The sequence below is a fragment of the Copidosoma floridanum genome, unplaced genomic scaffold (assembly GCF_036245765.1).
Source record: "Copidosoma floridanum isolate Cflo_tuat_1 unplaced genomic scaffold, Cflo_Japanese_pri ptg000005l, whole genome shotgun sequence".
Taxonomy (NCBI): domain Eukaryota; kingdom Metazoa; phylum Arthropoda; class Insecta; order Hymenoptera; family Encyrtidae; genus Copidosoma; species Copidosoma floridanum.
Genome location: NW_028321882.1, coordinates 10,060,788 through 10,084,712, shown reverse-complemented (window position 1 = coordinate 10,084,712; position 23,925 = coordinate 10,060,788). Strand labels below are relative to the sequence as shown.

Genomic DNA, 23,925 nt, shown 5'->3' with positions numbered 1-23,925 from the left:
ATAATATGGTGAATTTGGAAATTTTTTAGTTTTTCCTCAGCTACCTTTTCTTCTGCCCCATTTGCATATGTCCGTCTATAATTAATTTTGTATTAAAAGTTGTCCAAACCTACATTTCTTGACTTTCACTTAACATTTAAAAGTATTAACGTAGCTTTTTAGTAAGCTTTCCGTATGCACTTTATAATACGAGGCTGTATACAGTAAGCACTATGGAAGCTTAACATAACAAAAAAAAACAAGTCAGTCAGAGAACATTCTTTACTTTAAAGGTGGGTTTAGACAAATCTTCTGCTTATACTGCCAGATTCGTACAGTTGTAAAAACTTGTCTAAAATTAATCCCATGAAAAATCACCTAGCTACGGAAGCCTGGTCACAACATCTGCATGTGGGCTAGAGATCTTGCTAATAGTCTTAAATTTATGGATGAAAACGAGCAAACGTTAGTATACATTAAAACAAGCCAGTACGATTGAAAACTTTCAAAAAAAGTAAATTGCAAGCAAAGGAAACCATCAAAGCTATAAAAAATTTTCACCTTTTTTTCCTTTTTTTCAGAAAAAAAAAGAAAGGTGTATTATCATCAATTGTTTTGTGTTTATTAAATTTTTTGCTATAAAGTTTTAATTGTATTTTTTTGTCAGATTGACTATTTTGAAACTTGGATTATGTATGCTTCTTGCTCTTTCGCACGATTTTAATCAAGCTTGCTCGTTCTCATGCGCGAGTTTAAGATCATTTGGACGATCTCTAGCCCATATGCAGAAGTCGTGACCAGATTCTTGTACCTTATAACTTTGTAATATTAGCTGTATGTATACTTATGCTATGAGTACGTCTTTTTTTTTGTAGCCAGTCAGTTGGTTCGAGCCCTAAAGTAAGTATATCTACAGTTAACATATTAGGAGCCGTAATGTCTAACTTCTTTGATTTCGAAAATAAAATCTGGATGAAGAAATTTGTTAGCTTACTGTCACCACATGGTGTCTTAAAGACATCCATTGCCTTGTCCAGATTCACATGTAAAAATTAAAAATGTCACACAATACCACCCTCATAGATATTCGAACAATGAAATGGAGCCATGAGCGGCATCAACTAATCAATCGTTGAACAGTACCCACTGTGTGTCATCATTTTATTAGATTAGCTCTAAACAAATTACTCTATGTTCTACTAGATAACTAGATGAACATACGTTATTAACGTAATAATGTGCCAGTTTTATTAAGCTCCACATACGTTATTCAACAAAAAATATGTTGCCTGTTACAGTTACAGACTTTTATTTAGCTTCCGTGAAATTCATATAGAATACAACGTACTGTATAAAAGATCATGTTCTTTTTGTACTTTTTTATTGCAACAAAAAATTGTAAAAAATTAGTAAAATTTAATTAAAAAAGTACTTTCTTCTTATTTCAAATAATATATGGAAATCCATTGAAAACATTTAAAGCTCTTAATTCTTATGTGACAAAAATTTTCCTGTATATAAGAAGTTATAAGATTCTTTTATGTAATATACTTAGAAAAATGTAATCACTGTTTTTGTGCTTAAAATTTATGGCGATCAAGGATGTATCCTTATCGAGATAATTTTATATACACACATACGTATACAGTGCCCCCACCATAGCCTTTGCCTAGAGCTCCAATTTAGTTCAAGACGGCACTCTTCCCAGTTTAAACCCAGTTTAAAATCTTCAAGGTTGTTGACACATAGCCCCTGTATATCTATGATTTTAAATTTATGATTTTCAATGAAGATTGCTTAAAATAATCGTTTTTACTTGTTACGAATAAAAATATAGAAATAATTTTTCAATTAAAACATTTAATACAGTAATATACAGCTGTTTGTTCAAAAACACACAATTATAAAGTTGATGCTGTTAAAATAAGTTTGTATAACATGAGTTTTAGAAGAGTAAACAATTTACTATCGAGAAAATGTTAAAGTAAAATTGATTTAGTGCGCCTGTTTGAAAAGTAGTTCTTAAATACTTGGATCTCTGTGTAAGTTTGAAAAAGAAGAATGAAATCGTATAAGTAAAAAGTGCTAATGAAAAAAAATAAGAATTTCAGTATTTTGATATCTGCAATATTATAGTAACAGTATAAGTCATTAAATTAACTTATTGTAGATCTTTAGCGAATGCGTCTTTTAGCTCTGAATAAAGATATTTATCAGTATTCAAGTATATGGGTTCTGAATGAGCCTTATTTATGAGTAAGAATAGTTTTTTTGTCTTCAATAGACAATATTATTCTTTAATCGTGTAATTATGCAATTTTAAGCTTACAATGGGCAAGCCAGAAGAGTTTACAATACTTTTTTTAATAATGTTTGTGCATGATTAAACCACACAACATACTTCGAGTAAACTTTTATAAGTATCTTAGTTTTTAGACTAAATCCTTTATTTTTGAATTGAAAATTCTGTCACATTGGTGTCAAGTGGCATTAAAAGTTCCCATAGTTAAGTATTTGTACATTTCTACTAGGTTTTGCTTGATGCCATTTTAGACTAACCTATGTAAATATCATAATTCTGAAATTATAATTGTGTTAAGCGTTTAAAAGAACTTATCAGATCAAACTTTTTGTTTCTATCATGTGTTTTTTGACGATAATATTAGATCTACCTTTTTTAATACCATAATACTTATGGCAAACTCGTATTAAGTAAGTTTAAAGACCACTTTAGACAGACTTTTGTTCATTTTTATGACATGTATATTCTATCAGCTAGCCTATTGAGCTCACGATTTTTAATTGTGCATCTGACGTCGAATTTGTGTAAAGTGATGTAGAAAGTCTTTACGAACAGAACAGTTTCTTTCTGTTCTTACCACCATGTTGAATCAACCATTTTAAGTCCAAAAACTTTTATGAAAGATTTGCGGTTAGCGACTCCGTTTATTAATTAATTTCCAAAAAAAAATGTGTATCTGTTAAATTAACAGAGAATACTAACGGCCTTTATTTCTGAAATTTGGAATCTTTTAAGCACGTTTTAGGCGATATTTGAACTTAAAACATTAAAAAAAGTCTTGTTGATTGCTTTATTATAACTGCTACTATCTTTATTTGTTGCAAAAAAGGCGTTTTAATCAACTATGTAAGTCTGCAGTCTGACAATTTGCCAAGCCATACTTCCAAAAGTTTTCTTCTTTTATAGGCAGTGAGAAAAAGACACATCTCAGTCTTGATTGGTTAGAAAGATTAGCCTACCAATAAATTAACAGCACCTGTCAGTTTTGAAGTGCTATTCTTTGAACTTATATTAAATCTATTTTAATATATTAATAGACCAATAAGTTTTGAAATGCATGCATTATTTTCTTTAAAAAAAGTGCAACTTATGAAAAAAAAAAAAAAAACAATAAATAAATGAATTAAAAAAATTAAAAAAGACGAATGCCAATGAAAAAATACCAGGATACCTTTATTAATTTTTTTAATTTGCATAACTCATTACTACCAAAAATGTTGGCCACCATAGCACATTGAACATTTATAATTTATTATAAATAACACTAGGTTTGTAAATAGAGACCTTAACTCCTGTAGGATTTTTTAACTGCTATGCGCTTAAGAATCCTTTATGTAAACAAAGGAGTACTACCCAACTTTATAAGTCTGGAAGTCTCATGTTAGGTAATCAGACAAGATTAATTTAGAAAAGTAGTCAATTTACCTTTATAATATGTAGCTGTTTCTGAACTGCAATCACTTTTTACCATAGCGCATTTCCATAATGACAAATCAATTCATAATTCTTATTCAGTACTATTCTTGGTTCATTTTCTCGCACAAATAGCACACTTCACGTCATATGTTTTTTTAATGTAATTTTTACTTCATGATTTAGATTTATATTTGGATTGTTAGCATGCAACAATCGTTAGTTTAAGATTATAATCTGACATGCTTAGCTGGTTCTGTATAAAATTAAAAAGTTACTCTTATAAATTTTTTTTTTTTTTTTTTTTTTTTTTTTTTTTTTTTTTCTATACGTACAAGAATTGAGGTCAGTGTCAAAAAAGTCTTCTACCTTAATTTTTTGTGACCATATCATGACTAGACACAAACATTATGCTTATCAACTGGGTAACTCTTAAAGTTTTTAGCATAATATTGAAACACTAGCTTTTTAATTTTTTACTCTCTACTAATGACTTTCTTACTCTCTACTTATGACTTTTTTACTTTCTACTAAAGACTTGTTTCATCTCCATTAGTCTACAAATCTTTTGCAACATTCATACAGAGCACTCGAAGCTGTAGTTATTACAACTGTTAACAAAAAATACTTAGATGTTAAATATACTTCAGCAAGTATAATTTTGAACCTTGAATTATCAGTTTTTCTTCTGTACAGAGGTATCTGATACATATATACAGAGATCATTATTATATATATTATATTATTATATATAGAGAGCTATCTTCTATACAGGGTTTAACAGAATATAGTTCCAATTAAATGAAAAAATACTATTATTGCAGGTATGAAACGCATTCTTCTAATTTGGAAGAAGTAGATCGTATGACATATGTGGCTTTCACTGATAGCTCCGAAGTTAGAGAAAATACAGAGGTCATAGAAATACAGCAGCACCAACGTCAACTGACTTTAAATCAAACTCAAGTGCAACAGGAGCAACAAATCCACCAAAGATATGGCTTACAGGACTACGCCCAGCAACCACAACAGCAGCAAACTTGTTATGAGACCTCACCAAGTGGTGCTACTGTCAAAGATCCTTATGAAGCCCAGGAACTAGTGTCACCACCTGCTACCAGTATACATCTTAGCCCAGTCACTCAACACTACTCGCCACCACTGGATACAATCAGGATTGACCAAAAACATCTATCTGATAATCAGAATTATGATCATCATCACCATCATCCACAACATGAACAAAATCATCAACAGCAACCACAGAATCAACCACAACAGAATATTGTTACGACTTCATACGCAGGTAATAATGGGACCATCAAGTACAGCACGGAAGTAAGCATAGCAGCGGAAAATCTAAAAATGCCCAGCACCTACACAACCTTAGAGACAGTGCCACTTGCACCAAACCAGACTATTCCCTATGCACAATATATCTCCTCAGAGGTATTTCATCAGACGCCAAACTACAGTTTTCCTAAGCACCAAGATATATATATATATCCAGCATCAAGCCAGGCATCTAGGACGGGACAGGTGAGGAGAATAATTGTGGATCAGTAGTTTCTATAATTTTTATTTTTATTGTCATTAAAAAAGCATCTCAACTCATATTTATGATACACACACACACACACACACACACACACACACATATATATACATATACATATATACATAAGTGTATGTATATAGTTTGAGCACTTGGCCAATATGTGCACAAAAAGTGATCCAACTCTTACCTCATCGACCCTGGTGCGCACGGGATCATTAATGTACGAGCCACCATCATCACCAAGTCTCTACCATGAAGCCAGTGCTGTAACTTACCAGTTGAAGGCTCCTAGTGAGCAGTACTGGGCAGCTTCATCTGGGCCTTCACCGCCACCAAGCTTTGACTACATGCAAGGCTATGCAGGCGTGTCTACCATCTCAACAGTCGACAGTGCCAGTGGTATAATCTTCCCTGGAGGCTCAGCATATATGCCCAGTGGATCTTCGTCACCTTGGACAGCACTACAATTGTCAGCTGCAGAGGATGTTGTCCAAGCCGTTGCCACTGCAAACACACCTTTGACTGCCGATCTTAAAGAGTGTGTCAATTGTAGTGCAAATACAACTCCTCTGTGGCGGAAAGACGGAACTGGACTATACCTCTGCAATGCCTGTGGCATTTACTGCAAAGCTAATGGTTTCAATAGACCCTCAGCTCAGCGTGTCAAACCAAAACCAACGATATCTCTGGTAAGATCAATAAGTATCTAAAATATTTATGCATTTATTAAAAAAATATCAGTTTCTCGTTCAAAGACAGTAATTATTTTTGTGTGATTTCTTAAGACGAAGAAAAATATTTAAATTAGAAAATTTTTATTGATTTCTTAGAAAAAGTCTAAGAAGTTATGCTTGATATCTTGCTCTTACGAATTTAGAACACTTCTGATTGATTAATTTTTTAAATAAAAAGTAAAACTTCTCATTGTATGCTTATTAACTTCTTGGCTCTTCTTGCACAAAATATTGAATCATAAGTTGTCTATACAAAATACACTTACTCTTGTACTCTAGTACATGGGTTAAATAAAAATGCACATTTTTTAGTCTGCCTTAAAAAGTTAAGGATCAAGATAGAGAATCAGATGAACTTTTTCTTTTTATGACAGTCATGCAGCTTAGCTGAAGTTAACTTACTAAAGAAAACTCTGAGAGAAATGTGTCATAATCATGATACATTAGAACACAAAAATATCACCTCATACCACATGTCCTATTTATGAATTGAAAACTTTTAAAAGAACCATATAAATTTTAGCAAATTTAATTGTACAAATATAAAAAAAGGTATAGATTTATTAATTTTTCAACAAGAATTAGAGTAGTTGATCTTGGCTTAAGCCATAAGAATCATAAACAGACTTGACGAAACTAGCTATTCATAGTACAAAGACAAAATGAGTCCTAATAAATTTAACGTTTATTTAAGGATAGTAAAAGCTTACGAAAATAATGTTCTTTTCTATTTGGCAAGAGTCTTCCTAACCCAACATAAGGCAGTTAAAAAACATTAATGGTATTAATGGCACTTTTAAAATCAGTAAACATCCCCACTAAGTAAGAAAAATAAGTAATTTTTTCCCTTTGTTAACTTGTTGCAGTTAGCCTGTCTCTACGTGTGAATTTATTGTTTAGTTCAATTTTTTGAACTCAAGCCTTTACATCATTTTAATAATCAATATAAGTGTACACAGACAAAGTGAGGTAGCATTTAGTTATTGTCCTAGGTTATTCATTGTTGTAAATTAATAATCGTATTTGTTTATTTTTATATAAGGTATTGCAATACCAAATATAAAAATTGTATAATTTAATGAATAATTACTAAAACGCTCTTGAAAATAATCACTGCGTGTCGATAAATTCTCTGACAAAAGACTCCAAATTGCAATACATAGCTTCTTTAGTTGAGCTTCTTTACTACACAGAGCCTTATCATTATTTCAGTGCTCAGCTCTAATTAACTGTGAAACATACTAACAATAGTTTTAGTACCAATAGTTATTAGAGTAATCAGAATAATAAAAAATACTAACAGTAATTCAAGCTATGAATTAATAGATCAAAGCAATTGATAACTTCTTACTTTCAATTTACACTCATTTAATGTAAACAAAATATGATCTTAAGATATTATACTGCACTTGGATAAAGTGAAAAAAGAGTACAGTACTAGAATGACTTTTGGAAAAAGAAAAAAAAAACTGACCAGGCACAAATACAATTCAACAAATGAAAAAGAGGACATTATCTCAACACAAAATTCAACCTAAATAAAAAAAAAATAAAAAAAATTAAAAGGAAACTATTTTACTAGGACGACAAAAAGTTCCTTGTTTAATTCTAACATCACGTCTATTAATAACATGACGATAGAATCTCTTAATTTCATATAATGTACCACCTAAGAGAATAAATCTGCCTCATTTTTTTTACATTTATCGGAATTCAGAAAATACAAGGCTTAGTTCTTATTAAAATGATATTTTTTACATAATATTATTCGCAATTATCAAATTTAATTACTTAATTAAAATTGGTGATAAGCCCTGACCAGTGGATAGTGGGTGCTTGAGTACCAAAGTATGAAATTATGTTTGTAAGAAATTCTATGTCAGAAAATGTATAAATATAAAAATACTTTTTTGGAAATGATGTAATCCATGGAGGCGGTGCAATTATCGTGCAAATATGTGCGTTAATTAACTGTGATTTAAACACATAATTTAATATTTAATAAACACACAACAATAAACAATAAATCACTGAGATACGACAAATTCCAATTAAAGCCATTGCACGATGTAATGCCAAGTGAGCCAGTACGAGATTGCATGCTTCCATTAAATCATCTGATGATCTTAAAACTACTTAATACCTACACCGATTACATCTCTAACGTTATGCTTACATCTGCCATATACACGGAGGAGAAAATCATGGAGCAAATGCATAGAGGCTATGGAAGTGCCCCCCCCCTTTTTTGAACCTATCTAATTGGCTAATGACGTGTGTGACTTTAACGCATGTAAGCCATAGCCCACAAGCATTAGCGCTAACCACGGATCAAACGCATAAAAGCACTGGATTTTTTTCCATCGTGCCTATGCGTTTTCAGGTGAGAGAGGATACCGTCCTACAGCAGTCAGTATAGGTACGTATTCACTTCTTGTCTGCTACGCACTATAGCTGACTATAAGACGGTATTCTCTCTCTCCCGAGAACGCATAAGCACGATGGAAAAAAAGCCAGTGCCCTTATGCGTTTGCTCCATGGTTAGCGTTTATGTTACGAAAAAGTTACAAATTTAAAATAAGTTACAAACCATACCATATCAAGCAGAAGCTGAATTTCATATATCGCGACCACTCATAGCAGAGTGGTCAAGGTACTCAGCTTGTGCGCAGGGAATCACCAGCTCAATTCTCTAGATTTTGAATTAGTCACTAGAAAAAAGTGTATTTTTATACGATATTCAAAAACATACCATATAGAGAGAGCCAGTTCAGGTGAATTTTTACTCTGATTTTCAGGGTAGTTCTCAGATAATCCTACGACACAGTAAACTTTATCATGTGTCAACTATAGTTTTTACCCTGAATCACGGTAAAAATTCAGGAAATGGTAAAATTTGTAGTCAGTACTCATAATTTTATATATAAAGGTATACTATCTCATTTGAACAGTAACTCCAGTCCTATAGTTTTGATCGTATGTAAAGTTTTATAAGTTGTTATCACCCAGCTCTCTTCTACCACGCGTTTGAGTACTATGTCATTTGCTTAGTAAAACTTTAAATCACTTCTAGTTATATTTATGTGAATGTGTAGTTATGTATGTATATTGTATATGTATTTTTTACTTATAATTTCAAATATATACGCTCAACGCGAACTGTATTTGACGATTCGTTCCCAGGAAGTAAACAGGACCGAAGTTTTAGGTTTCTCTTGTGTTATTGTAAGGTGTGATATTTGATATAATACGTATGGATTTTACTCAATTTGTTAACTCCTTTTCAGCTTGATGAGATCAGGAAATATACCTGACAAAGCGTTACAACGACAATGATAAAAAAAACACATTCAACAACTTCTAGCTTTTCTTTGTTTACTTGCCTAACTAGATGGATAAGTGAATTCTTGTGCTCATATCATTACTAAAGTAAATTAATTTCCCATACATTATATAAATTCACTCATTTAATAATTACTATTTAATTTGTCACAATTATAAGTTTGAATTGTTCGACTTTGTCTAGCTATTGGGTACTCCTACCATGTCGAATATTTATATTGTGCAGTATAAGCCTATAGTTTCTGATGGTAGGAAAATTTTTCAGATCAAACAAGCATATATTTTAGTGTGGAATCTCTTAAAGTTATCTGTTTTATGTATATTGTAAAATATGAGAAATGCATTCAATTGTAAATGACAAAAATTGTCAATTTAAAGCTTTTTTTGTTCATATTGGTTAAAAAAGACATTGAGTCTGTGAAAAACTACTGTAGCTAAAACTCACATTTTTTGTTAATAATAAGTTTTTGCTATTACTTGTTAACTTAGGAAAGATGTTGTTGGAAACGTGGGTAACGTGATAAAAGTAAGAATCGAAAGCAAAAACTTTTCAATGATGTTGAATGACTTTTTTCTGAGAGGCTTAACAATAAAGCAGAAAACGTTTTTTTCCTTGTTTGTACCTTATTGCTAAGAAACACGATCATTTATTGACACTGATCGTCATTATGTTTTATAATGGTATAGACATTTTTTAATCTTTATAACAATAACTCCCATTGTAATTCTCAAGCGCACTGATCGGCATAGCAATACTACGAATAAAAGTACACGTTTCACATCCATTGATTTTATCCTCTATCAGAAAGAGACATCTTACTAATACATAAAGCAAAGTCGCTAAAACTGTTGTAAGCGCTAACCACGAAAACTACTGAACCGATTTTGCTAAAATTTTATACACTGATTCATGATACTTCCTAGATGGTTTTAGTATAGTTTTTATCTTAAAAAATTTAATAAGAATGGCAATAAATAAGCTCAGAGTTTTGCAAAAATACGCCAGCTTTTCACTTTAGTTCAGTAAAATCTGCAAGGTGGCGTCGACATAAAATCAAGGATACCTGAAACAGAATTAAATAAGTGTGGTTATAATACGCCAGAGCGTCTTGATATCTAATGTAGTCGTGCTTCGGCAGTTTAACAAGCTGCATAGACAGTGAAGAATATAGTCCTGCAGCTAGATATACCGGTTACAGACAACACTCTTCTCTAAGAGGAAAGTGACCTACGTTTTCATTCACCCTGAATCTCAACGAGTGCGATCAAAAATTAAGACATTCCAACCGATGACGTCTCCGGCATAATACCAAGAGACATATCTAGCCATAGCAAAATCTGCACCAACTTTTAAGAGTTGTGTGGCAGTCCCGCCATCCCCCTGGCCGGAGAATTTTTGGCTGCAAATGTAAGCCAGTGAAAACAGCTCTGAAGAGCACGGGCAGCCACAACGGCTACCTTCTTAGACGTCGCGTCCCCAACGCGCTTACCCACATGTTCCCCGTCTAACGGTGAGCGGTTGGTTATCCGGGGAACGACCCGAAGACGAGATATCCTTGAACAGCAGCGTACCTCCCTCCATAACAGTTTCCGTACATAGAGACTCCCAGGGTAAGAATCAAGTTACCCGTAGCCAGCTCTTCATCATCAGGAATAATAATAAAGAATAGCCTGGAAGTTTCACCACTGGCGCTTTTTAGGGCCATTATAGGTATTTACGTTCCCTACTAAAATATCAATTTCATCGGTTCTTTTAAGGGGCCACCTAAGTGTAAGCTACCTTGCCAACAAATACATTTTTACTACCATTTCCGAAAGCGATTCGTCGACTAAAAGACTATATTAACTAAAGACAGGCACTATTAAACCAAGTCAGCCATTCACTGGCAGACGTCACCTGCGGAGTTGTTCTTCGCAAGGCTGGAAAACCCGGTTACCAACGACCATATATTATACCATCTTGACTCTAAGCATTCAATCACGGATCACCGATCCTCTCCAAGGTTTGCGCAGGGCAAACCTATATCAGCTATGAAGGAAAAAAAACTTGAGCCAACGGGACAGCCTCCATTAGACAAGTATCACTAACGAATCTTCCCATCCAAGATCACCAAAACAACTAAATCTGCCAATAAAAAAGGTGCTTTAGACACCAACGTCTTTGACGTTATACCGGGAGACGTTGAAAAAGAGCACTGCAGCTAGCCCCAAAGCTTCGGACTTTGTAATTTTTCTCTCGATCAGTCTGGGTCTTCAACAGCAGGCCAGAGAAAATCACCCTGAGGTATCCAGGCAGCCACAATCACTGTAAACTTTAGTAGAGAAAGAGTTTACTTAAGAAGCTCACTGGTCTTTTTTAGGGCCATCGTACGTCGAACTACCTTGCCAACAAACATATTAGAACTTAACAAAGTTGACAGAAAACAGCCTTTAGGAGTCACGAAAGTCTTAAGCATGCCAAAAGTCGCAAGAGGGTGAATTGGAAGAAAAACTTCAGATGTATCTAATAAATACAATTTTACTTAGGCATCAAGAAACTAATGCAAAAAATTTATCGAGATTAGACCAGCAGCTTTAAAATTAACAAATAAAGAATACGTTATGTGAGAGATAAGCTTTTCATTGTATCCTAACAGCAATCTCTGAAATCTTTAATGATTCTACTTCAGATTTTTAAATAAGTAGAAAATGTATTTGTGTTTTTGTGGCAATAAAAAATGTAGGGTTTAAGGTCCAGGACTCTGTTGCTCTGGTAATAAAGTTGTGAGATAAGAGAAAAAATAATTTTTTTAATATAAATTTTTTGGGAGTTTAAAATCTTAATAGCTTAAAAAATAGCCCTTTTCGTGGATTACACGGGAGAAACTGTAAATCAACGGCTCCTTATGGTCACCGATTATTTTATGGCATAAAGAGCGCACGGTTCTTTTCAGCATAATTTTTGTTTTGAATTTTTACACCTTATTATTTGACCAAATGAACTATATGGATTCCAAAAAAACATGTTCTTAATACGAAGATGTTTTTTCTGAGATGTGTCAGGAATATGTATAAAATTTCTAACTGAAAACGTCTCACATTACATGTCAACACACCACGATGTTTTATTTAGTAAGTCTCGGGCGAAGCCAAGACGGGGGGCTGCTAGTGATATTACATCTTGAATTCTTCATTTGAAACTTAAAAAATTTTAAGGACCTTACCTAAAAAAAGTAATATCTGGAAAAGTTAATTTTCAAAGAGTTGAATGACAAAAGAAAGTCATCTCACATACACAGTTATTTCTGTGATTAGATAATAGAATTTAGCCAGACAAAATGAAGCTTATAATTTTATACATAATTTCAGCCTAACTTTGGAACAAGAATGAAGATCCCTTACTATTTGAAACATTCTGTAGAAATTTGATTCATGGACATTATGGCGATTTTAATTTATGATCACCTTGCGTCAAAGATGAAAAATGTTTAAAAAAATATCCTAGATCATGAATATTCGTAACATAAACTAAAAATAATGGATAAAAATTTCTATTGATGTTGATATTATTTGGATCATGCCGTATTATTCATACTTATTAAGAGCTTTTAATGCGCATATAAAGATTAAATGTTATAACTAGGTGCAAGATATACAGTATGTTTGAAAATAAATAACCAAAAGACCTGACCCTGCATTGTTTTGGGTTGAAAATTTAGGAGATGAATTAAACCAGTCCGTTACTGGACGTAACTGTGTTTCAGAGGCTATTTGGGTTAATTTTATTTTTCAATATTCAATTAATAATCAGTAATGACTTGCATAAATTGGTACCAGATCAACGCCAAACGTTTCATTTCATCACTCAGAACGTTTATGGTGAAAGAAAATCATATTTTTTTATTAGATGCTGCTGGATGTACTAGAAAAATAATTCTAATTAATCTACTTATCACCTACGCTCGATAAACAGGTAATTTGGCTGTAGCATCATCAAAAATCGCTACGACTTTTCTAATAGTACAACTGCTCATTAAAGTTTTAAATTATAATTAAATGTAAAATACAAGTGAGAATCAATTTGTTCTTTCCGCAAGAATGGTCCTCTGGCTGAAATTGTACAAGATATAAAGCTGATCATATAGGATGAAGGCACAATAACTTACTGAGCTCGTTAATTATATTAAAGCAATTGATCATATGATAAGAGATCTGAAATCAAGTAATAATTTAATTGGTAATATTACTTTCTTTTGTACAGGAGGATTTAATCCCACTTTGTTAGTTATACCCAAAGCAACGAGAGCAAATATAATTATAGCATGTTTAAAATCATTGCTACTATAGAAATCTGTTATTACTTTAAATTTAAGGACTAACATGAGAGTACAGCTTGGTGGTGGTAATGCCCAATTTTCTAGACAGTGAGGGATGTATGCTAAAAGCTTAGTTCAGAGGGCACCAGAGCTAATCGGTCCTTAATTATGCATGTATTAGTGTATCCGCGTAAGTGTCTAGTACTATATATACTATTCGTCAATAACGTGGATCGTCAAGTTCATCGACTGTGTCATCTGACACACACCCACACAGATACACTAGTACATCTATACATTAGGACTGAGTGACCCTGGTGCCCTCTGGATTTAGCTTTCACCATGCATTCCTTGTTACTCAGTTTTAGAAATAAAATGATACCAAAAGATAACGTTTCTATTAATTCTGATTTCGGTGAAATTGTAAAAACTATTGAGTTCATAATTCATAAGTTTATCCAGACATTCATAATCTTTAACAAACCTTACCACTGATGATGTAGAAAAGATATCATCTTATCTGGAAACATTCCTGTATTAAAAATAAATAATTCTGTTCTGTCTTATGCTACGGAAAAAAATTAAGAATTTAAATTAGTCAATACTGTGTTTAATATTAAGAAATAAGTACACTATACACATAAATTTATAAATTTAGTCAAACCAGCTAATTTCTCACTACTTATCCTCCAACTAAAAGTTGGAATACCCATAATCCTACTACAGACTTAAATTCATCCTAATTATTCAACGGAACCCAATTACATGTAAATATGAGGAAATATACCATTGAGACTACGGTTCTTACAGCTGTTGCAGAGAGAGAAATTGCTCTCATATCCTGTATACCCATGATTCCTACAGATTTACCTTTTTAATTCAAATGACTGTCCCTCCACAATAACGTTTTATTCACTATTTCTACTAATAAAGCTCAAGGTTGGATATTTGAATTTGTTGGAATTAATCTGCACTCAGATTACTTTTTAATATGGACAATAATATATTAGACTCTTAAAGCCAGGTACATCAGAAAACTAGTTTATACTTTTTTAATATGGTAAGTAAAAAACTAACAATGTAGTGTATTCTGAAATTTCCGAAAACGTAAAAAGATACAAAAATAATTTTTAATACAACACAAACCAATTCAAATATTTAAAAAATTATGTATAGGAGGCAGAGAAATCTGCAACAAAGGGTGACGTGATAAACATTCTTAAATAATTTAAAACATACATGTGTTTAAATTATTTGAAAAATGAAAAAAAAAAAGTATCCTAAGGAATACTAAGCGAAACGGGTAGCAAGAATAATACAAACTAACCATCACTGGAGATGATGGTCTACCTATAATCTAAAAGGTGAAAAAAAAGCCAGAAAAGCCGGACGCTACAACACCCCACAGATTAAAGGATATAGTGCTTGAAATAATTGAAGACCCTGAAAAGTCAATCATGGTCAATGAAATCACATATCTCTTTTCTACAGCTGCACGGACAGACTCCAGAACGCCAAAAAAGGCTGTCCGTATGCTGTGGTCCCTTCTGAAGCAAGCTTGTTACTCATAACGAATAGAGTGTGACTGAAAATGCCAAGACAGATGTTTGAGGATAAGACATTTCAAGGCCTTAAACAGGTCAGGAAGTGCGATCAAGAAAGTATCTCAGATGGGAATAGAAGAGACTTGCGCTTGGTCAGACGTGTGATAAGCGCTTGCTTCTACTGCTCTGAGAAAACACCGCATGACAATAACTATAAGAAGAGGTCACAACAGTAGTTTATAAGCCCCTGAAGAACATCCCTCAGTCTGGTAGCAGAGATGCCGTCTACCCTCATGCCATACAAAGTGAATCCAAGGATAGCCTCGAAGACCTTGCGTCGTCCACCCATTTGCTTTGCAGAAGTGGATCACCCCCAAAAATGGCTTGGGAAATAAAAAATCCACCAACCTCGTTTGAGTTGCAAAAAGAACTCAATCTTAGAATTTTAGAGGGTAATTTATACAACAGTCCTATTACTTCTGTGTAGAATTAGGGTCTTAAAGTCAAATTGGCCTCAAAAGTAAAAATGCGAAAAAAAAACATTTCTTGATATTTACAATGTAAGTTAATAGAACTCAGAAATTATGAATATCTTATATTAATGATTTAATGGCATACTTTATAGGTCCAAAAGTATTAAAACACTTTTAAGGATGGTAGAAAATAAAAAAATTAAAAATTATGTTTGATCTAATTTCATGCGTAATTTTTCAAGAGTATAGAAATAAAGTAGTCAATTTTACCTATTTATAAACATACCAAATGCAAGTTAACTGTTCAGAAACGTTTTTGGTAAAATTTAAGCCATCTCAGTGTAGTAGAAAAAAGATGCAGGGATTTCAAAACAGTTGTCTCCACATGGCTCTCAAAAGGTGCAGGGGCATTATGTGTCCAAATGCTTGGATGGAGCAAAAACAAGCAATCTTGAGCTACCGCATAAATACACCTTATACTTCCTTACACCATAGCAGTCAGCAAACGTGAGAGTGCATTACTTTATTTTTTTTTTATTTTTTTTTTTTCATAAAGTAAAAATTAATTTGGAAGACTTTATTAGAACTTTTATGTTGACTTCCACGAACAAATTGCTTTAAGCTAAACGTACTGGTTTGTATACAAGTCATTTTATGAAAACTGGAATATTTCAAGGGCTAGGGTGGACAAACATTTTAAATGGTTTTTTGAATTTTAAAACGCTTGTTTTTATTGCTCGTTACTACGATAAGATAAAAAAAATTGGTTTCTGCTGTATTTGTCCGAGATAAATTTTTACAATTAATTTCTTAATTCAATTTTGAAAAAAAGTATCGTTACAGATTCATAACAAATCTTTGACCTTAATTCTCATATTTAAAAAGAAAATTTGAAGAAACTTATTGGGTCCACCCATTTTGTTATATTTAGTCTCTTAAATTTTACTCTACAGCTTTACTAAAGGATGAAGATCAGATAATCGTTAAAACAACCAAAACAAAATATGTGTATCTCAAAATTCTTTAATTCGTTTTCCAAATTTCTCCTGGCTCAGCCTTTACTAAAAGTGGTCTTATCGTTAGCTTAGATTTATTGCTTGTATTATTTCAACGGTCTTTGTAGTCGGTAAATACGCACTATCTGTAGAAAAAGTTTGATTTTTAAGATAAATATAAATTATAGATAATAAACAACAAATAACTCAAAGAAAGTAAGAATTTTCTACTTTAACAACTTAATATTTTAAAGTATAGAGTTAATTGACCAATGTTATCTAAAAAAATAACTAGTTTCTTAGAAAAAAATATTGCCATTTTACCACAGTTTACGCAGTTGTGACACTTGGCCTAAAGAAGCGTACCAAGCTCTCGTCTCTATATATATATAGTTACATCCTACCAAGAACATGGCTACCACGTGCGCAAATCAAACATTTACATGTTTTGACTGTTTATATTGTGGTGCTGAAAAGAAAGTGAGCGTTTTTTGCAAATTCTTTAAATTTTTAGTTACAAGAATAGAAAATGACTAACGAGCTTTGTGTAGATTTTCCGTAGTAAGTATTGTGAAGTGATTCAAAAGTTTTTTGTATTTTAAATGTTCCCGGAAAGTGACTGAGTTATCCTACCAACAACATGGCGTCCGGTGATTCTGCTGTACGATACTTTTGCATTGAGTGTCGTAACTGTATAAACTGTGACTTAACTTTAACGTTTCTCATAATTAATTAGACTTACAATTAGAGACAGAATTTGTCCCGTAAAATATCTGCTGTCAATAAATAGTGTAATACAGATACAATTGTATAAACATTAACTAATAGAAAAGACAGGAAAATGTAATTATGTTCTGGACTTCCCTGAATAACAAGCTATAAACCTTAGCCTCATTTTACTAAGCGATTTGGATACTTTGTATTCATACATTACTAACTTATGTTTTAAGTGGTAGTTAAGTAAGGTGCTATTGAACAAGAAACAAGTTTTAAAGTTACTTATTCATCGCTCTTATGGTTTTCGTACGTATTTTTATAATAAATTACTATTAATTGTGAGAGCTCCTTACTTATTAAATAACTGTTATTTGGAATGTGTTGATTCGATCAATACATAAACAAAAAAATGTGGGTCTTGGAACCAATGGAAAAAGCGAAGCTTTATAGAAGTTTTTTAAAAAGAAATTTGTTTTTCAAATTATTTGGTTTTCTTGGTAATTGTTCATTAAAATTATTTTATTTAAAAAATGCAAAATTCGTGAATGCTTATTTATCATTACATTCTGTCATTGGTACTTGAAATTTATATTGGCCAGTAGTTTGACAGTAGTAACTATGGGCTTGTGTTCCGAAAAATATAAAATAATAATCACTGTATTAACTTTATCTACATAAAGAGAAAAGACGGCATTAATGATTGTTTCATATTAAGTGGTCGATTGCAGTTGGTGATTAATTATATTAAAGTTAAATTTTTCTTTAAAAATTAAAGTAAAGGTTGTAACGGGTAGTTAATACTCAAACGCCATTTACACTCGTCTAGACTGCACGAGGAAGAAAGGCCAGAGAGAGAGCGAGAGGATAAGGGAGCGCGATAATGCGTGTGAAAGAGAGAGAAAGGAGAGACATGCGTCTTGATATGAGTATAAGCGAGGGACGCTCTTGGCCATTAGGCCAGAAGAGATTAGGTATAGGTAGGGAAAAAACGTGTGCGTCTCCCGCCCGCTACGTTTGTCAAGCCAGGAGAGGACAACCTCGCCATCGCCTTGCCCACTCCTGCAGCCACGTACCTTCGACGAGAAGGCTTACCGGCTAGACATCAGGTCGAATATTCCTGCTGAGAGGCCAACTGCTAGGCAAGCAGGTGCAAATAAGAGGCTGCGAAAAGCCAGGTAAGCGCAGTGCGTGGGCGAGAATCATAATAGCCGCGTAATCTCTCTCTGTGCCCGGTCGAATTATCGCAGGCCGTTGGCCCCGAGAGAAAAGCCTTTCTCGACCGTACAGGCTTTGCCATCAACGCGATCGAGCGAAATACACACACACGCCCGCGCGTATGCTTTTGTACTAGTGCAGACAATATATTTTTCGTTCTTTTGACCATTTAATGATTGTTTTGCTTTGCGTGAGCCTTTCCTTGCACGAAGCCCTTCCAGCTACTCTTTCTTTACAGGTTTTATCTAGCACTCTTGGCGTCCAGTAGGAAGCTGTAAGCCGGGCTTTCGCCTTATCCTGCTGCCTCCGCGAGCTTGCGCGTAAACACCATCGCGCGAGCGTCCTGTTTGAGCCAGAACTGAGCTGGCCCCTCAGCAAGCAGACATGAACGAGGAAAAGCGGACTCGTTGTCCGCGTTGTAACGCGAGTGTGTCTCCGCGGGTGCCCGGGAAACACAGTCCTGGTTAGAGTATCCCTAGTTATAATTTGTGGCTGTCAAGGCCATAAGTAAATACGGACACCCCGTTACAACTTGCGCCCGACCTTGTGGTTTACATGAGATGCTCGGCAGAGGCCTTACACTCCCTAGGTGATATTTATGTAAATCAGCGTTTTATTTTATTGTGTTAGTTACAACTTAATGCAGTTTAGTGTAGTGTGTGTGCGCTTCGGATTTTTCAAGGCTGCGTGTGCTTACATTTGTGCCTTGACTCGCGCGTGGCCAGAGAGAGAGAGTCGATAGGTCACTAAGGGCACGAGAGCGTGTCACGTTGTTGTCAGTCAACGAGGACTTACATGTATTGTGAACGTACATAATCCGTGTATAGTTCCTCGGCTTGGGCTTTTTGTAGCAATAGATTGTTTTGATTTTCGTATAGATTATATCTTTTGAAGTTATCTTGCATTACGAGAGTCTTTCGATAAATACTAAGAATACTACATTTGATTTGTTGACAAAGCCCAAGTCAAGGCGTACAAGCTTGCTTTTCGGCTTCAAGCAACATCGCGCTTGGCTAAACGCCTTGTTGACCTTGTGCGTAAAAGCGGAGACGAGTAGCTGTGTGTAGGCACGTACACAAACACAAAGTTGTATTTATCTGTTCCTGTACTACATACACTTAACACTAGTAGGGAGTTACAGTTGTCGCACTTAAGTTAAGATTAAAAATCGTTTTTTTTTCTCCACTAAAGAAGTAATTTCTATTAAATTTTTTTTTTTTTTTTCTAAAATCTTTTGTTTTTTTTTTTTACGACAAGCTGTAAGGCTTAAAAGAGCTCTCAATTACGTTAAACTAACATTTGAGCGTAGAGTCAGCCCTAATTGTAGCTCCCCGATCCTTTTCTCTTCTCAGAGTGAGTTACACTCAGCTACATGTCCAATTTTTTTTATATATTTGTTGTGCCGCCGTTTTACAGGAAGATGAGCGAACTCGGGCCACAGGCCGAAGAGATCATAGAAAATTATTGCCTAGATGTCGCAGGTCGACCAACCTGCAAAGGGATAATGAAGAATTTAGAACTGCGCTCAGATGGATAGAGGATTGATAAAGCTGCCAGACTTGCACGCTGGTTGTCCGGAGAATATATTCCCCAAGATTTTACTAGCAAAATCAATCCAGTCGAAGATAGGAGTAGACGCTGTGCCACTCGCTCTTCATTCATTGAGACTGCAGTGAATGAAGAGCTTAAAATGCCTCAGGAAAGCGAGGGAAAGAATGGTGAAGATGTTCACCCACTGCAACTTTTAGATGAAAAAGCAGTGCAGCAAAATCTACACCGCACCTGCTTAACAGAAGAGATTAGTTATAAGTAGGGAAAACACGTGTGCGTCTCCCACCCGCTACGTTTGTCAAGCCAAGAGAGGACAACCTCGTTATCGCCTCACCCGCTCCTGCAGCCGCGTACCTTTGACGAGAAGGCTTACCGGCTAGACACCAGGTCGAGTATTCCTGCTGAGAGGCCAACTTCTAGGCAAGCAAGTGCAAATAAGAGGCTGCGAAAAGCCAGGTAAGCGCAGTGCGTGGGCGAGCATCATAATAGCCACGTAATCTCTCTCTGTGCCCGGTCCAATTATCACAGGCCGTCGGCCCTGAGAGAAAAGCCTTCCTAAACCATACAGGCTTTGCCGTCAATGCGATCGAGCGAAATACACCCACACACGCACGCGTATGCTTTTGTACTAGTGCAGAAAATATAGTTTACGTTCTTTTGACCATTCAATAATTGTTTTGCTTTGCGTGAGCCTTTTCTTGCACGAAGCCCTTTCGGCTACTCTTTCTTTACAGGTTTTATCTAGCAATCTTGGCGTCCAGTAGGGAGCTGTAAGCCGGGCATCGGCCTTATCTTGCCACCTCCACGGGCTCGCATGTAAGCACCAACGCGCGAGCGTCCTGAGCTGAGCCAGAGTTGAGCTGGCCCCTCAGCAAGCAGACGTGAACGAGGAAAAGCGGACTCGCTGTCCGCGTTGTAACGCGAGTGTGTCTCCGCGGGTGCCCAGGAAACACATTCCCGGTCAGAGTATCCCTATAGTCCAGGTCGTAATCTGAAATTCGTGGGAGAAATTATTTTGATAGGATTTTTTTGCATGATCTTACGCAAAATAATTACCTACAAACGAATTTGCATGTTGCCAGGCTTCAAAGTTGTAGGAAAAATGTTTCAACAAAACTTTTTAAACAAATTTAAAAAACTGTTTCTTTTGCTCTGGAAAAAATTTATTTAGCTTTTTTGGACAATTCAAAACAAAAAAGATGTCTTGCAAATTTTTTTCAAAATCAACACTTTTTGAGATATTAATTGTACAAAGTTTAAAAAACCGTGAAAATCGCTACTTTTAAGTATAAAAAACAACAATAAAAATTAAAAATTTTGATGTTGCCAAAGTTCTCAAATATTTTTCAAACATCCCTTGACAAAATCCTTAGGCGTTTTCGAAAGTTATTTTATTGCAAACCCTTTATTTTGTTATTTACAATCAAGCGTGTGCATCGTTACAGTCGGCCGCTGCTGGCCGCGGCTCTCATGTTCTGTCTCTTTCCCACTCACGAGGAGTACACGGAATTTACTGACTCTCATATTTAATTTTAATGGTAAGTACATTTTTCTTCTATAGTAATTGTGGGAATAAGAATCAAGTTATGTTTTTTTAATTACGAAAATCCAATTTAACTTGAAAATGTATCAAGCACCGTGCCGTGACGATTTTTTTTAGACAGATAAAATAAATTGAATTGCTGAAAAGTACAAGGATCAGGATGAGGTTTGAATCTAATTTTTGAAACAATATTACGTAATTCATTTAATTCTTTATTGAAAAAATAAGAATTCAAATGACAAAAAATTACAACGCTTTATCAACAATCATCTTCTTCTACACATACGACACATTTATTTTCGCAAACATTTAAATCACAACCGCACAGAGCGATACAATTCAACTATTCATTTTTACAGTGGCATGCTTTAGTTTTACACGATTTTTTAAAGAAGAATAATAAAAATAGTATACGAAAACGTATAAAATTCTGTTAACATATTCCATTAAAACTGAGGTTTAACTTGAATCAACTTTTTTTATTTAAATACATGTATGTTTATATAGGAACAGTGAGGTTAACCTCATTTTTCAGCAATATGAAGGATTGTATAATTATTTTTATTCCCACAATTACTATAAGATAATAATGTACTTACCATTGAAATCAAATATGAGCGTTAGTAAATTCCGTGTACTCCTCGTGAGTGGGAAAGAGACAGAACATGAGAGCCGTGGCCAGCAGCGGCCGACCGTAACGATGCACACGCTTGATTGTAAATTAAAAATGAAGGGTTTGCAATAAAATAACATCCGGAAACGCCTTAGGATCTTGTCAAGGGATGTTTGAAGAATAATTGAGAACTTTGGCAACATCAAAATTTTTAATTTTTATTGTTGTTTTTCATACTTGAAAGTGGCGATTTTCACGGTTTTTTAAACTTTGTACAATTAATATCTCGAAAAGTATTGATTTTAGAAAAAATTTGCAAGACATCTTTTTTATTTAGAATTGTTCAAAAAGCTAAAAAAATTTTTTCCAGGGCAAAATAAACAATTTTTTTAATTTGTTTAAAAAATTTTGTTTAAACACTTTTTCTACAACTTTGAAGCCTGGCAACATGCAAATTCGTTTGTAGGTGATCATTTTGCGTAAGATCATGCAAAAAAATTCTATCCAAATAATTTCTCCCACAAATTCCAGATTACGACCCGGACTACTAGTATTAATTTGTGGCTATCAGGGCCATAAGTGAATACGGACACCCCGTTACAAGGTATAGCACCTTCCAAAAAATAGTTAACATTGAAATCTACATTTACTACTGTAGAAATCTTATTATCTTTTTTGAGTATTACAGAACCCTCGTCTGGATACCGTAATAGTTGTTCAAGTACAAATTTATGTATTTTTTTAACAGAAGTATTAGGTAATATATGAATAGCTACAATAATTTTTCATTTATCTCTTTCCAAAAGGCCCTTACATCGATAAATCTCTTCTATTAGGCTTTCGTTCAGTGATGTCTCTCGATTTGTAATAGTTTCGCGAATAGAAATAGAGGTAAGGGAGTCAAGCCTAAACTTAGATGCTGAAATTTAAATATTAGTCTAAGCTTGGCAGTGAAACGGTGCCTTGTTTATGGCATGACTTGGCCTGGCTATGCTTGACTGCTCCTAAGTCACTGCTGGAAGTCGTTTGCATATGAATTTAATATCTATAAGCATACTCAGCAAAATTCTTATGAGGCATGCGCAGACATTGTTTTCGACATTTTCGTACTGCACACCTCTTTGTATTATAAACGTGTCTGGACGAAAGTTGGTAATGGCTTAGAAGCAGACAAGTAAAGTCAGTCCAAGGACCAGCAGCTCATTTTACAGCCAAGCTTGAACCAATATTAATTGCCTGTATTTGGCCCAGCGATAAAATTTGGTAGCTTCATTTCTTTTACCGTTGGTTTTTTTTATGTCTTATGTGAATCATAAATCATTATCTACTAATAATTACAAAATGATAATATTTGTTATCCTATGAAAAAAGTTTTGATACATCATCCAAAATTTGAATCAGGGACCTCAACGTGTTAGTTAGATGTCTAGTCTACTGCACCACAACGCCACTCTGTTCTCCCTGTATAAATTTAGGGGTCTGATTAAGTTCTTTAATATACACAATATCTTTCGAGATTCATCGTCACTACATACCTTTGAACATCAAAAGGTTATTTTTTTATTACGTTTTTGCCATAAAGTAAGTGTTGTAACGGTAAATCTCAAACCATATTGCGTATATCAAAGCATGCATTAGATCCCAGTACATA

The 23,925-nt window shown here is 34.2% G+C and overlaps 1 protein-coding gene across 1 annotated transcript; it reads left to right on the top strand.

The window, feature by feature from the left end:
• Positions 1-388: 388 nt before the first annotated feature.
• LOC106645422 (uncharacterized) lies at positions 389-20,104 on the top strand. The gene is made up of 5 exons (XM_089598101.1): positions 389-444; positions 4,519-5,233; positions 5,393-5,941; positions 18,379-18,527; positions 19,984-20,104. The coding sequence occupies exons 1-5, from the start codon at positions 389-391 to the stop codon at positions 20,102-20,104; spliced, it is 1,590 nt and encodes a 529-aa protein (XP_089454227.1).
• Positions 20,105-23,925: the final 3,821 nt, after the last annotated feature.

Bases quoted from the DNA above. Each gene is read 5' to 3' on its own strand.
- LOC106645422 (XM_089598101.1), top strand. From the start codon at position 389: ATGTGGGCTAGAGATCTTGCTAATAGTCTTAAATTTATGGATGAAAAC. The intron at 5,234-5,392 runs GTGAGGAGAATA...GTATGTATATAG, and splicing joins AGGCATCTAGGACGGGACAG to TTTGAGCACTTGGCCAATAT. The intron at 5,942-18,378 runs GTAAGATCAATA...TTGTCAAGCCAG, and splicing joins CAAAACCAACGATATCTCTG to GAGAGGACAACCTCGCCATC.